At 36.3% G+C, this 15,996-nt stretch overlaps 1 protein-coding gene across 1 annotated transcript; it reads right to left on the bottom strand.

Annotated features, from left to right (window-relative positions):
• Window positions 1-7,373: 7,373 nt before the first annotated feature.
• LOC132122963 (homeobox protein meis3-like) lies at window positions 7,374-15,686 on the bottom strand. The gene is made up of 13 exons (XM_059533495.1): window positions 15,420-15,686; window positions 14,975-15,070; window positions 12,785-12,924; window positions 11,988-12,144; window positions 11,503-11,553; window positions 11,367-11,417; window positions 10,792-10,941; window positions 10,584-10,692; window positions 10,189-10,331; window positions 9,599-9,675; window positions 9,293-9,351; window positions 9,074-9,160; window positions 7,374-8,946 (listed from the first exon to the last, which is right to left on the bottom strand). The coding sequence occupies exons 2-13, from the start codon at window positions 14,984-14,986 to the stop codon at window positions 8,756-8,758; spliced, it is 1,227 nt and encodes a 408-aa protein (XP_059389478.1). The 5' UTR covers window positions 14,987-15,070; window positions 15,420-15,686; the 3' UTR covers window positions 7,374-8,755.
• Window positions 15,687-15,996: the final 310 nt, after the last annotated feature.

Here is a 15,996-nt window from a genome sequence, read left to right as displayed (position 1 = left end):
CATTACCTTACCCCGCTCATGGTGTCAATTTTATTTGTGCAGGTCTTAAAAAGTCTTGAGATTTGAGTTTAAAAATCCTGCCAGAATCCATGTCTGTATAAATTGCTTTACTATATTAAATAAATTATTTCATTTTAATGATCATGTTGGATTGCTCTGTCAATTCTTCATCATCAGTTAGGAACCTAGGTGTGCTACTTGATCGCAATCTTTCCTTAGAAAGCCACGTTTCTAGCATTTGTAAAACTGCATTTTTCCATCTCAAAAATATATCTAAATTACGGCCTATGCTCTCAATGTCAAATGCAGAAATGTTAAACCATGCATTTATGACCTCAAGGTTAGATTATTGTAATGCTTTATTGGGTGGTTGTTGTGCACGCTTAGTAAACAAACTACAGCTAGTCCAAAATGCAGCAGCAAGAGTTCTTACTAGAACCAGGAAGTATGACCATATTAGCCCGGTCCTGTCAACACTGCACTGGCTCCCTATCAAGCATCGCATAGATTTTAAAATATTGCTTATTACTTATAAAGCCCTGAATGGTTTAGCACCTAAGTATTTGAATGAGCTCCTTTTACATTATAATCCTCTACGTCCGCTACGTTCTCAAAACTCAGGCAATTTGATAATACCTAGAATATCAAAATCAACTGCAGGCGGCAGATCCTTTTCCTATTTGGCGCCCAAACTCTGGAATAACCTACCTAACATTGTTCGGGAGGCAGACACACTCTTGCAGTTTAAATCTAGATTAAAGACCCATCTCTTTAACCTGGCATACACATAACATACTAATATGCTTTTATTATCCAAATCCGTTAAAGGATTTTTAGGCTGCATTAATTAGGTAAACCGGAACCGGAAACACTTCCCATAACAACCTATGTACTTGCTACATCATTAGAAGAATGGCATCTACGCTAATATTTGTCTGTTTCTCTCTTGTTCCGAGGTCACCGTGGCCACCAGATCCAGTCTGTGTCCAGATCAGAGGGTCACTGCAGTCACCCGGATCCAGTACGTATCCAGACCAGATGGTGGATCAGCACCTAGAAAGGACCTCTACATCCCTGAAAGACAGCGGAGACCAGGACAACTAGAGCCCCAGATACAGATCCCCTGTAAAGACCTTGTCTCAGAGGAGCACCAGGACAAGACCACAGGAAACAGATGATTCTTCTGCACAATCTGACTTTGCTGCAGCCTGGAATTGAACTACTGGTTTCGTCTGGTCAGAGGAGAACTGGCCCCCCAACTGAGCCTGGTTTCTCCCAAGGTTTTTTTCTCCATTCTGTCACCGATGGAGTTTCGGTTCCTTGCCGCTGTCGCCTCTGGCTTGCTTAGTTGGGGACACTTCATCTACAGCGATATCGTTGACTTGATTGCAAATAAATGCACAGACACTATTTAACTGAACAGAGATGACATAACTGAATCCAATGATGAACTGCCTTTAACTCTCATTTTTGCATTATTGACACTGTTTTCCTAATGAATGTTGTTCAGTTGCTTTGACGCAATGTATTTTGTTTAAAGTGCTATATAAATAAAGGTGACATTGACATTGACATTTATTTATTTTTTAAATCTTGTTGGACTAATGCAATGCCTTGTTGTGTGACTGACTTTTTTAATTCTGTTGTGAATTTAAATCAATGTCTCTCTTCCTATCTTCAAGTCTAGTTGTGTAGGCCTACTAATTCACTGCCGTTCATCGTGACCACTGCAGGAAGTATTGTACATCTTTTTCTATTCTTTTTTTTTTTTCCAAGAAAGATTTTGAGTTCACATTGTGTTCTAATATTACTTTGAAAAAGGTAGGTATTTGTTATTTTATATATATATATATATATATATATATATATATATATATATATATATATATATATATATATATGCCATTTAAATTCCGTTTTTTTATATTATATTTCGATTTTTGTAATCGCATCTTGAACAGACAAGACATTCTTAGACATGATGATCATCATACATATATCTTACAGATACATTTGAAAGAGCAGAGAAAAAACAGGGGTGTGTAATAATTCACATTATTTCTTTATAGATTCATATCACTGGGAAACATATTGTGAAAAGTGCAAAAAAAAAATAAAAATAAAAACAATTGTCAAAGGATTCTTTCAAATGCTTGTTTATATAGAATAATACATAAATAAACAGCCAACAAAAGCCTAGAGGAACAAGATTACAAGCCCCATTATGTATTCATCTGGCACTCAGTCTAAATTTAAATATTACAATGTATTAAGCCTGTTTTTCATCTGCAGCAACATTCAAAACTCTTAAGTCATAATTTAGAGATAAACAATATACCATTCTTTTCTCCCTCATCCAGTGGATCAAGTAGTCAAAAAATGCATCCAGCACAAGGCATAAATTAGATATATGAACTTCTCTTGTGTGTTGCTGAATATACATATGGTTAAAGCTATTTAAAGACTAAACATAACAAAGAAGAGTTGGCTGTCAAATACATTCTCTATTTGTGATACTATGACAGCTTAGTAAGTAGTGTGAGCTAGAACAAAGTTGCAGTTAATGGAGATAAAGAAGTGCTGGTGGCAAAATGCACCCCAACACTTTCAAACCAATTATTCTCTGCATTAAACCAACTGATGGATCATTAACAACCTGCCTGGAGTTTTCCTTTCTGACACTTTCACACTTCTTTTTAGTCACACACACATCTGTATCATTTGCAGCAGCTTGTTCACAACAATTTTGCTGATATTGTATTGTGAACAGTGACGTATAATTATAAAGTGGAGCTGCTTGAAGTGCACCATGTAAATACCATGGTAATAGGCTATATGACAATATATTCAATATGTTAAATGCTTTTTATGTTCAATGCTTATGCTTAATGTTTTTTTTCCACAAGTTTAATTACAACAGATTGTTAGCATAGGCAGGGCATGTGTAAGGCTGGAGTCCCCTGGCAATGGGGACTTGGGGCAATAATGCCACCAAATTGGACAAAAATTCCCCATGCACAATTAATCTAAATTTATAACGTCTGTTGTGAATAAAGTGAAATTAAAAGTGTAGATTGCGGCATTATATTAAGATCTGCTCAGGTTGCGCCATACTTATTTTCACGTGTTTTAACAGCGTTTCGCATTATAACCAATCACACGGTAAGTAACCTAACTTTTACTTGGGAAAGTAACCTATCCTACAGAAAAGCATTAAAAACTGCTAGATCCGATTACTTTTCTTCTCTTTTAGAAGAAAACAAACATAACCCCAGGTATTTATTCAATACAGTGGCCAAATTAACGAAAAATAAAGCCTCAACAAGTGTTGACCTTTCCCAACACCACAGCAGTAATGACTTTATGAACTACTTTACTTCTAAAATCGATACTATTAGAGATAAAATTGCAACCATTCAGCCGTCAGCTACAGTATCACATCAGACAGTGCACTATAGACCCCCTAAGGAACAGTTCCACTCATTCTCTACTATAGGAGAGGAAGAATTGTATAAACTTGTTAAATCATCTAAACCAACAACATGTATGTTAGACCCTATACCATCTAAGCTCCTAAAAGAGGTGCTTCCAGAAGTCATAGATCCTCTTCTGACTATTATTAATTCCTCATTGTCATTAGGATATGTCCCCAAAACCTTCAAACTGGCTGTTATTAAGCCTCTCATCAAAAAACCACAACTTGACCCCAAAGAACTAGTTAATTATAGACCAATCTCGAATCTCCCTTTTCTGTCCAAGATACTAGAAAAGGTGGTATCCTCACAATTTTATTCCTTCTTAGAGAAAAATGGTATATGTGAGGATTTCCAGTCAGGATTTAGACCGTATCATAGTACTGAGACTACTCTCCTTATAGTTACAAATGATCTGCTCTTATCATCTGATCGTGGGTGTATCTCTCTATTAGTTTTATTGGATCTTAGTGCTGCGTTTGACACAATTGACCACAACATTCTTTTGCATAGACTTGAACACTTTGTTGGCATCAATGGAAGTGTATTAGCATGGTTTAAATCGTACTTATATGACCGCCATCAGTTCGTAGCAGTGAATGAAGATGTATCATATCGATCACAAGTGCAGTATGGAGTACCTCAAGGCTCAGTACTAGGGCCGCTACTCTTCACGCTTTATATGTTACCCTTGGGAGATATCATCAGGAAACATAAAGTTAGCTTTCACTATTATGCTGATGATACTCAGCTCTATATTTCTTCGTGGCCCGGTGAAACACACCAATTTGAAAAACTAATGGAATGCATAGTCAATATAAAAAACTGGATGACGACTAATTTCTTACTGCTAAAATCTGAAAAAACAGAGGTGTTAATTATAGGACCTAAAAACTCTGCTTGTAATAACCTAGAACACTGTCTAAGACTTGATGGTTGCTCTGTCAATTCTTTGTCATCAGTTAGGAACCTAGGTGTGCTATTTGATCGCAATCTTTCCTTAGAAAGCCACGTTTCTAGCATTTGTAAAACTGCATTTTTCCATCTCAAAAATATATCTAAATTACGGCCTATGCTCTCAATGTCAAATGCAGAAATGTTAATCCATGCATTTATGACCTCAAGGTTAGATTATTGTAATGCTTTATTGGGTGGTTGTTCTGCACGCTTAGTAAACAAACTACAGCTAGTCCAAAATGCAGCAGCAAGAGTTCTTACTAGAACCAGGAAGTATGACCATATTAGCCTGGTCCTGTCAACACTGCACTGGCTCCCTATCAAACATCGTATAGATTTTAAAATATTGCTTATTACTTATAAAACCCTGAATGGTTTTGCACCTCAGTATTTGAATGAGCTCCTTTTACATTAAAATCCTCTACGTCCGCTACGTTCTCAAAACTCATGCAATTTGATAATACCTAGAATATCAGATCCTTTTCCTATTTGGCGCCTAAACTCTGGAATAACCTACCTAACATTGTTCGGGAGGCAGACACTCTCTTGCAGTTTAAATCTAGATTACAGACCCATCTCTTTAACCTGGCTTACACATAACATACTAATATGATTTTAATATCCAAATCCGTTAAAGGTTTTTTAGGGTGCATTAATTAGGTAAACTGGAACCGGAAACACTTCCCATAACGCCCTATGTACTTGCTACATCATTAGAAGAATGGCATCTACGCTAATATTTGTCTGTTTCTCTCTTATTCCGAGGTCACTGTAGCCACCAGATCCAGTCTGTATCCAGATCAGAGGGTCACTGCAGTCACCCGGATCCAGTACGTATCCAGACAAGATGGTGGATCAGCACCTAGAAAAGGACCTCTACTGCCCTGAAAGACAGCCAAAACCAGGACAACTAGAGCCCCAGATACAGATCCCCTGTAAACAGGGGCGTCATGCATTCATGATTTTTGAGGGGGCACATTTTTTTTCGGGGGGGTGGGGGAGGTCGGGGGTATAAGTCATTCTACGAAAGCACTGTATAACTGATATAGGCTTATTTTTTTATTATTTTTTTTCCTTTTTATTCAAAACAATTCCAAACATGCTTAATATATCAGGAAATATCTCGTTTCTCAAATATGTGTAGGTAAACGCGTTTTGCACCTTTATAGATTGCTATTTGATCAATATATGGAAATGTAGTGTAATCTATTAACTACAAATAAAAACCTGACTTTTTACTTAAGTGCCATATAATGCCATAAAATATTTTCAATACGACTGAATTTGCATTTAATGTAAATTTTAATAACAATATTGTAAGATACTTATTTTAACACTTTCATTTTACAGAGAGTAAAGAACATTTACATTATCAAAAAACATTTTCATTCAGTCTAGCCAGAGTTCAGGCACTCTCAGAAACTTCCATTAAAATCACTGAAGCACTTTACATTATGAAACGAATATCTTACTTACATTCGTACGCACATCTGCACTTTTTGTTGTTTCTGATGAGAGAATTCGCTAAATAATTCAGTCAGCGAGCAAGTGAACAAAACACTGCGTTTCAGTGATGACTCTTCTGGACGTCTCTGATTGGCCATTGCATCCATAAGCGCAACAGAATAGTTTCTGATTGGTTATCATGAAGCGTTGTACGAACGCGTCTGTCTCTGGCTCAGCACCAGCCAGCGAACGCAGATTTGAATTTAGCAGCTGATGCTGTGCAGTGAACGATCTAATCACACCGCTGTGATTGTATCAAATATATAAAAAATATTATTCTGCAATATTTTTTTTTTCGTTTGGAAGCTGCATTTAAAATCCACTTGGCCCAGAAATCTGAGGGGGCACGTGCCCCCTCACTTCGAATGGGCACGACGCCTCTGCCTGTAAAGACCTTGTCTCAAAGGACCACCAGGACAAGACCACAGGAAACAGATGATTCTTCTGCACAATCTGACTTTGCTGCAGTCTGGAATTGAACTACTGGTTTCGTCTGGTCAGAGGAGAACTGGCCCCCCAACTGAGCCTGGTTTCTCCCAAGGTTTTTTTTCTCCATTCTGTCACCGATGGAGTTTCGGTTCCTTGCCTCTGGCTTGCTTAGTTGGGGTCACTTCATCTACAAGAATATTGTTGACTTGATTGCAAATAAATGCACAGATACTATTTAGACTGAACAGAGATGACATCAATGAATTCAATGATGAACTGCCTTTAACTGTCATTTTGCATTATTGAAACACTGTTTTCCTAATGAATGTTGTTCAGTTGCTTTGACGCAATGTATTTTGTTTAACGCACTATATAAATAAAGGTGACTTGACTTGACTTGACATTGGGTTCTTCCTGTTAACCGTTTAGTGAACTCTGCCCCCTGCTAGCTGAATCTATCACACAAGGCTGGTTGGCAGATATGGGGGTGAACATGGAGCCAAAAATGCACTCATGCATAGTGAAAAACACTTTAGCAGAGATTTGTGATGACTAGGGAAGTAGGAGCCAACCCACATGTAAAAACTTTTATTTACTGATTGGTTTTTATTTTGTCTGCAATTTATTAACTTATTAATACCTTTTAAACAAAGAGATTCAATAGATAAAAAATGGCCCCATAATGCTGAAAACAACAAATAAACAGTAGTGATTTTATTAAATTACTTGCTTTTCTCAAATTCAAATGTCTTGTCTTTTTAGTCTTCAATCGTTTCATTGTATTTTATGTCAAACAATCTCACTTTTTTGTTGAATGGGTTTGTTGTGCTTTATAAATATGTCTGGGTTTAGAAATGCATCTAATTAAAAATGCATTACTCATTAGTCAACTTGACTTTAAATTCCTCCTTAAACTTTTAAATGGCCAAAAGAAGCAACGTTTGAACTTTACATTTTGTTGATAAAATGATATAATACCTTAAGTCATGTCATCATAAATACATCATCAACAGTCGTATAATATGTTTTAATGCAGACAGTGGAATGACAAAAACAGAGCTCAGGTTTCAAAATTGAAGTCCATTGCTTTCCAACAAATCTCCAAAAAGTATCATCAGAAATTCTTGTATTCATTAATACATTGGTACTGTGTGATGAGATTGGGTGAAATATTGATGGTAATGTGAGTCGGGTCCTTTAGGGCAAACCAAAAATGTGCCTGTCGGGACCTCAACAGGTAAACATTTACAAAACTTTAAATAACTTTAAATAAGAACATATTCACTTCTTTATCAAATCGAGATATTCAAAAAACGTGGCACTACTCAGATTATTGTACATTTTGGAGAAGCCATAGTTCTGACGCAGATAAATACAAAACAATTAACCTAAAAAATAAATTAAATCAGGTGTAAAAACTAAAATTGAGACTGACTTAGCAGAAGAATTGAAAGAAATGTATATGACCCTCAGCTAGGAAGACATAATCTGTTGGACCTTTAAGCCAAGAATCTCTCACAAAATCCCTCAAGAATATGTCGATATCTGTTTCACCCCAAAATCAAAATAAGATATATTCTTCTTCTAGGAAAATGGTTTTTTTTGTATTTTTGTATTACGGGAAACTAATGAAAACCACTATTATAAAGAATGGAGAAAGAGAGTTTTGTATAATAATATTGCATTTCTAATTCTTAATGATCTGAAAAAAATGAATTGATATTCTATAAATAGGTTTCTTGTGCACAATCTCTTGATTTTGGGGTAAAATGTGACGTGATTTCACGAGCTTCACCCTTACATTTTATTAACAATGTTCAGCAGTCAGGCTATAAGGATTTGGTGCAATTGTTCATCTCAGAAGACTATTTCAGGATTTTTGATATGTTTCGGTCCTGACTGAGGAGGTATATGCTGTATTTTTCCATTTGTGCTCCTCAAGACAGTTTTCAGAGGCAAGGCAAGAAAGGCAATGAAGGCCTTAATGTTAGATTATGGGAGATCTCAGTTCACCCCTAAGGCCATAGGAAGACATGGGTATATTCAATCAAACGAAGCAATGTGCATAAAAACTAGTAGATAGGTGTATTAAGTACAGTGCATTCAGATCATTGTCATGAGGAGAACAGATAGCAATAAATGGTTAAGGAATGTAACAAGTCTGTCAAGCATTTGAAATGAGCATTGCATGGAAGCTGAGTGCATAAAATTGACATTTTGATTCATGACGCCAGGTCAGTGCATTTAAGACATTTTCAGAGTCTTTATGTGTTGACCGCAGTGATGCCCTGAAGGTTTGGTGAGAGCGATGGGCTGTGGTACTGAAAAGTCCATTTATAATGTACCCTTCTATCCCATTTTCAGCGCACCCTCCCCAGCTCTGCTCTCAGTTAGTGGGCATGTATGTCAAGGCCTTGTCCTATGAGGGGTTCAGCGGGGTGGCTGTGGGATGGTGGATGGAGCAGCATGGCAGTGTGGGGGCCGGGGTAGGGGTGCAAGGATGGGCCGGCGTGCGAGTATCCCGGCTGGGGCAGTAGGGCACCAGGGTAATCTGTGGGCAGGGACGCTATTCCCTGAAGTCCTGACAATGGAGAAAGAGAGAATGTGAACGAAAGCCAAAATTGACAAATAACAGGTATTTCAGCCCACTCCAGAGCAATGTTTTGGTGTTGTAGCTAGGGTGATGCTTTCTCATACGCTGTTCTCACCTGCTGTCCTAAGACCTAAATGAGACTGTGCATCTAACCCATATCCTCCTAGAGCTGCCCCCTCCGGACTGTACGGGGTACTCTGGCCTGAGGAAACACACACAAACACAGATATGTGTCATTCAGTGCAGAAAGGCATGAATGTTCATTTACCATGCAATCAGACTGTAAAACAAGTCATACAGAAACAAACACAAATCCAGAATAACTTTATTTCACCTGAGCGATTTGATTGGTCAATCATTGGCTGGACTATTCTGCGTCTGGCATTTATAAACCTAAGTGGAGACAGCAAGAGCAAACACAAGATTAAGATCCATGAATGCATCACTAGGTATCTCAAGAACTCTAGCATTTAATGTTAATACAATTAAAATATTTGAACTTATTTTACAGTTCAAAAATGTAAATACGAAACACACGCACATATTTTAACTTTTAAATAAATAGCTCATTTTAAATAGATGAATATGATGGCAGATCATGAGAGAGGTTGATTACTGGGGAAAGAGAGTGATTACTAACCAGTTGTTGACCTGCAGTATAGTGAGACCAGTGTCTTGGGAGAGCTGTTTCTTCTGTTCTTCAGACGGGTATGGATGCTGAGACAGGACAAAAACGTTACCAGTGCTGGGGTTACCTATTTACATAATATTACTTTTTGGAAAAGTAGCAAATAAATAATAATGACTTTTTCAAGAAAATATATTTGAAAAGGAAGTGTTTTTTTTTTTTGTTGCAATAAATAACTATATAAAATGTATTTATAAGGTAACAAGTTCCTTAACACTAGTTATTGTTGTGCATCCCTCAGGAAGTCTGAGAATGCACTTTAATCATTTCTTTATTCACTAAAGTCTGTTTGTACGCACATTGTTTTTATTCTTGCTAAAAACCGTATCCAAACCTTTTATCATGTCTTCTTTTTCTAAGCTCTGAATTGTTTTTCTGCCACTAATTTTAGAGCCTAATGCTACTGTTTCTCTCAACCCTTATAAAAATGTACCATAGTAACCATATTTTTCTACATTTATGCTGTAGTTTTTTCTATGGAACACAAAAGAATAATGTTCAAGTATATTTTTAACTTTAAATGAGTTGGTTTTCTCTCTCACCGACAGGTGCTGGAAGAGCCAAGCTCTCATAATGTTTGTTGCGACTTTGGGAAAGATTCCTCTTTTCTTGTTTCGTCTGTCTCTATCCATTTCATCTTCTTCTCCAGTGCTGGGAGATGCTACACTTCCATCCAACCCATCACCTGACACAGCACAACACACAAGCATAATGAAATATCTTGTTGGATTGAACTGAAAATGCAAAACAATATGTTTTTATTTCCAAGATGATAACAAGATGCCAGTCGTTGAATTAAACATGAAACAATGTAGCTCTTATTACTGCATATAGTTTACACAATTCCCATAAGATTTTTATAAAACGGTATGCAGCATAAATGCTACACTTCACTATAGCACTTCATTTAGAACATTGTGTGTAAACTGATAAGTACCAGCATCGCTGCAGTTCTCTGCGCTGTGTGAGGTGAGGCCACAGGAGGCACTGGGGGTGCCTGAGGGGGTCGACACACAGTCATCCGGGTCTCGCAACCAAGATTGATTCTAGATCAGGAAAGACAGACATAGTCAGACACACACACCCAGCAAAAGGGAACAATTAGCTAGAGTACCTGATAAGTTTCCAATGGTCTACTGACTTACTTGCTCTGACAGATTGGTGCAAGAGCCAGTGAAATCTTCCATGTCAGATTTGGATCCGCCCTCTCGGTCCTCCAGCACCAAATCAGTGGGCATCTTGCCTTTTAGACAGGTGATGTACCGGTTGCAGAAATTATCACAGAGGTCATGAACCTATGAGAGACAAGTAAAGATGTCAGGCTTTCAAAGATATCACTGACATTTATAAAGCTAATGTTCATTGAGCTCTTTCGTATAAAATAAAAGCTGAGAGTACTGCGAGAATAGCCGTCTAAAAAGGAGTCTGGTTTTAAAACATGTGAGTGTGCTATTTTGTGTCACTGCAAGCAAACCTCCAGTGCCTCATTTTGTTTGGTAAGCACGGTCATGTTTGAATATAAGGAGGGATTAATGAGATTTTATGAAGGATATCCATTTAAAAAATGAAAAAAATTAAATTAAATTAAATTAAAAAAGAATAAACGAGGTAAGTAAATTATAACAGAAAAATCACACTCTAAATAAAAAATGTGTTATGACAATGCCATGTTTTTAGGACATGTACCTGGATAATACAAGGGTAAGTTTTAAAAACATACCTTTTCTAGCTCTAATAGATGAAACCTTAGAACCTGAATGGCTTGGATCATCTGTGCAAAGAGATCATGTGATTAAGAATAGTGAAAAATTACACAAAGCCATTTATTTAAAAAAAAAAGCTTACATATATCTTACCAGATTATCCAGTTCTGGATTTGATGAAAAGATAGGTTTCTCTGATCGAATCTAAAATAATTAACAGAAAAACCATTATGTACTGAATTTGATGCTTGATGTTTCTGCAATCTGTAGTAAAGCAAAAAAAAAAAAGTATACAAGACATAATACATAAGCCTGTTGTCTCTGATTTTAAACTAGAAGTTGAAGATCCAGTCCATTGTGCTCTCTGTACAAAAGGTCTTCAAAGCTTGTCTTGACAAACTTTAGCTTTCTGGTTCAAATGTACAGTTATATGAATATATCTGAACTTTCATTCATTAAATGCTACATTCTTAAATTCAAGTTTGAATTATAAGTCTGCATCTTGTGTTCTACCACAATGCCAATTCATTTTAAATTTAAGAATTTAATTTAAAAGTCATAAAGGTCTGTAAACAGCATGACAATGTTTGGTTTTGGAGTGTGCGCTTGGCTTTAACATGTTTGGCTTGGTTACTCACTTGTTTGGCAAAGGCTACAATATCATCATTGAACGATTCAGAGGAACAGACATCACTGTAATTGGTCATGTTTGACATGGAGGTGGAGTCTCGTGGTGAGCAGGTGGCAAGTTCACACTTTTCAAATACCAGAGCCAGGAGTGGAAACAAAGGATGACTGCAAATAAATACATATATATATGCTCCAAGTAAGAAAACACTGCAGGGTAAGAAAATGCTACACAGCTAACGCTGCCTAAGAATGACTGATATGAAATAAGAAATGAATGCCACCAAAATGTCATTACTACTCTGGATTTTCTTGAAAGGTGTAGTGTGTAATTGTTTTGGATTTATATCTAAGGTAAATGGTGATAGATGACTATAAGTAAACTATTTGTAGTTGACTGTTCTTCAAAACTGCAAATAAAATGACCCTGAAGCATATTCTAAACATTGCTATGTTTGTTTGAGTAGCCCTAAACCGCAACACTGGCTCGACCAATGAAGTGGGTATAACTGTTGAATATAACTTGAGTATAACTGTTTATCTGACCAATGGGAATGTTCAGACATTATTTTTTGCAATTCATTTGCAAAAAGTCATTAATCTTTCTCACTTTGCTTTTTTTAAATTGTGAAAGAAGAGTTTTGTTTTTTTCCTAAAAATAAATCTTTATGTGAGAAAGTCAAACATATAATTGATTCCATAATTATGATCTCTTACAGGAATTGAAGTCAATATATATTAACACATGCAGTGCTGATTCATGTTTTTAGTGGGAGGTAACAGATGGTTAAAGTAACCAGACTCTCACCCATAGATCTGGTCCCGGTGGTGTTTCAGGGAGTCAGGCACAACGTGGCCATAGTGAGGTAGAGGAAGTGACCTCATGGCATCCCTGTAGTCTCCCACAGGCATGGCGTCAGAGCCTGGGTAATGCACCAAGTCCTCATACTAGATAAGGAGAGATGTGACAAGATAATTTTAAAATAAAAGACGTTGCCTGATTCAGCCTTATGTTTCGTGAGATGCATTATTGCATCTTGCATTATTGACAAACTTTTTTTTTTTTTGGACTCTGTAAAGTTGCTTTGACACAATCAGTATTGTATAAACCACAATATAAATAAAGGTGACTTGATTTGACCTGACTAAATGTGCTGTGTTTGGGGGGGAATTTATTATGATGTATAAGTATATACAGGACTGACAGTACATGTGAGGAGGTGCGTTAGCAAGGGGCTGTTTGAAGTCTCTGCTAATTGTATCTCCTCCTTAATAAACATTGTTTGCGGGGAGGCTTTGATGTGCGATTTTTCAGCGCACCGAGCAACATTCACCCAGGGACATAAACTCCAAAGAAAAGCTTTCCAGCTGATTTATCATTAACAGACTAACATACAAATACATAAAATCATCCAGCCTTCATTCACACTAATTAGATGGGTTTACAGTCAGCTTTCTGATTAATGCTGTAGTCAGATAAATGATCAGAAAAACAACATAGAAGAAAAAGACTCACAAAAAGCTTAATTAATAATCTGAAAAAAATCTGCCTGCACAACTATACATTTTATTTGAGCCGTTTCCAATGACTGCTCACCTATTATTGAGAAGCAAGCTGTATTATTCATTACTAATAACATTACTTAATGTAAGCCACCTCTGCAAAGTACATTTTACTAAGAAATAAATAAAGGATATAATAAATCATAAATCAGGATTTTCTGTAGCATATAAACTCGATATTTAAAATTATTATAAGGCCTTCTATAAAGATGAACAATTTAAGAATTTAAAAATATGGCAAACACATAAAGACACAAAACATCCAAAGTGCATGTGATAAATTTTGTCAGTACTTTAGCACTTTATAATAACTTTAAGTAAAACATAATAATAATAATTGAAGTAACTAACATTCATCATATAATGCAAATACATATAAGAAAATTTGTGAACCAAAGTTTGATGATTTTTCTTTCTATTGATGAAAATATAATCAAACTGATGAACATATTTTGATTGATAATCGCATAATGAGTAGTAGTGTAAATTAATTATTATAGACAAACTACAACCAATTAAAAGCAGTAGAATTTCAAGCAGACTGAATGTAATTAAATATAAAAATAATTATTTATGACGTAGTGTTGCTTTTTCTAAATAAATGAGTACATGTATGTGTACTTCGCAACCTTAAGGATGCAAACATCATGTAGAAGGTCATAGAACATATACATAAACCCACATATTTTGTGGGACTTACAAATATAAATGTTTTACTTTAAATCTAACAGGCTTTTACTGGAAATAAAAACACCAATCAGTGTAATTGAATTTCTTGGATCATTTTACACAAGGAGGAATATTGCCGTACAGATAAAAGGGCTTATATTTGAGATTGAATAGACTTGATTCCAAATTAACAGGATCATATAACTACCACTTCTAAGTAGATGGAAAGCAACAATAATTTCCATTAGGCAGCTGACTGTAGCACAAAGGTTGACCTATACCTACCGACTTTGCCTTACAAGAGCCTGTTTGCTATTTTCTTACACTACTCCATCTGATGTTTGACTTTTATTATTTTACTGAATACATGTAATTGATTTCAATATGGATAAAACTGAACAGCTAAGCACTTTTGTTAACTTGACTGCCTTTCTAATAAATGTAAGCCCAGATGAAAATATATAAATTAAAGTTTAATCTATTTTTAACTATTTGAATGCACATTAACTAAAGAACATTAATTAAGCATTGCATAATGGAATAATGTTCATTACTGACTTGGAAGTTGGAAGCCTAGTGTCAGACAAAAATCTAACAATTACGAAATAAGATTATTATTATAATTTTTTTTTTAATACCATAGCTGCTTGTACACATCAAGAGTTATATTTAGAAATTAGTTTTTAATATCCACATGATAGCATCCTTCGCATCAAAGTAGCAGTAAAATGGACGGGAAAAAAATAAAGGGAAAAACAGGACCTACCCTCTTCTCCATGCGATACGGAAGCCGAGCTCACACACTCACTGACGGATGACAACACGCACCAGAGCGGCAGATAAGACACACTCTCTACAAGAACTAAAGCAGAAAAACATTGAACCAAAACTAAAAAAAACAAGCATGCATTGTAACACAAATATGTACTGATACCATATTCAAATTCTGGTCCAAAAGCATTTGGGGCATCATACAATAAATGCAAGAACATGAGTGGATAAGATTGCTTTTCTCTTTAAAAGTAACCATAAAAATAACAGCCTAAGTGGTGACCTAGAGTGAATGAGAAATCCCTATAATAACATTACCAGTATACACATACTAAATGTATAACAATTTATTATATCCATGTAAATTATGGCTATGGAAATTGGGTTATACAGTATAATGGTATCCTAGGATGTGATGAGAAGCCGTAAGGATACCCCACCTTAATAAGAATGTAGCAGTAGATGCGTGGACCGGGCCGAGTATCCAGCATTAGCGGCGCGTTTGATATATCGCGTCCTTTCCGCTCTAGCGATGTCCATGAAGCGACGCGTTGGGCTCAAATGTGTCTCTCCACAACGAGCGATGAAGCTTTAAACCAGAAAGAGAGAGAGATGGAGACTGGGAGTTGTTTAGGGGGTCAAAACACAACGGGGTCTCTCACCCCCACCTCCTTATCACACACGCTCGCGCATTACAAACACACACATACACACACGTAGAGTCTTTCGTTTTATCTGAAGGACTCTCTCTCTCGCACACACACACACACACACACAGACCGTGCTTACCGAGTTTCATCATCGTTATTCCGGTGTGAAATCATTATTGTCTGATTATAGGTAGGCTATATTGTGCAATCTGGAGCAGATCTGTTTTGAAGCATGCACTGAGTTGCACTTGTAAATTTACACTCTTGCGTTATTCTCCACTGCATACTCGTCAAATACCACAAAAAAAGTATAGATATATAATAAATAAATAAATAAATAAATAAAAAGTATTTGTGGACTTATATC

This window comes from Carassius carassius, chromosome 41 (assembly GCF_963082965.1).
Source record: "Carassius carassius chromosome 41, fCarCar2.1, whole genome shotgun sequence".
In the NCBI taxonomy this organism is placed as follows: domain Eukaryota; kingdom Metazoa; phylum Chordata; class Actinopteri; order Cypriniformes; family Cyprinidae; genus Carassius; species Carassius carassius.
This window is presented reverse-complemented; position numbering and strand designations above follow the sequence as displayed.

Excerpts from the sequence above, each read along its gene's own strand:
- LOC132122963 (XM_059533495.1), bottom strand. Across the intron at positions 11,554-11,987 it reads TTGTAGCCTTTGCCAAACAA|ATTCGATCAGAGAAACCTAT; the intron begins GTGAGTAACCAA and ends TAATTATTTTAG. Across the intron at positions 9,161-9,292 it reads TGACCAATCAAATCGCTCAG|GCCAGAGTACCCCGTACAGT; the intron begins GTGAAATAAAGT and ends GTGTTTCCTCAG.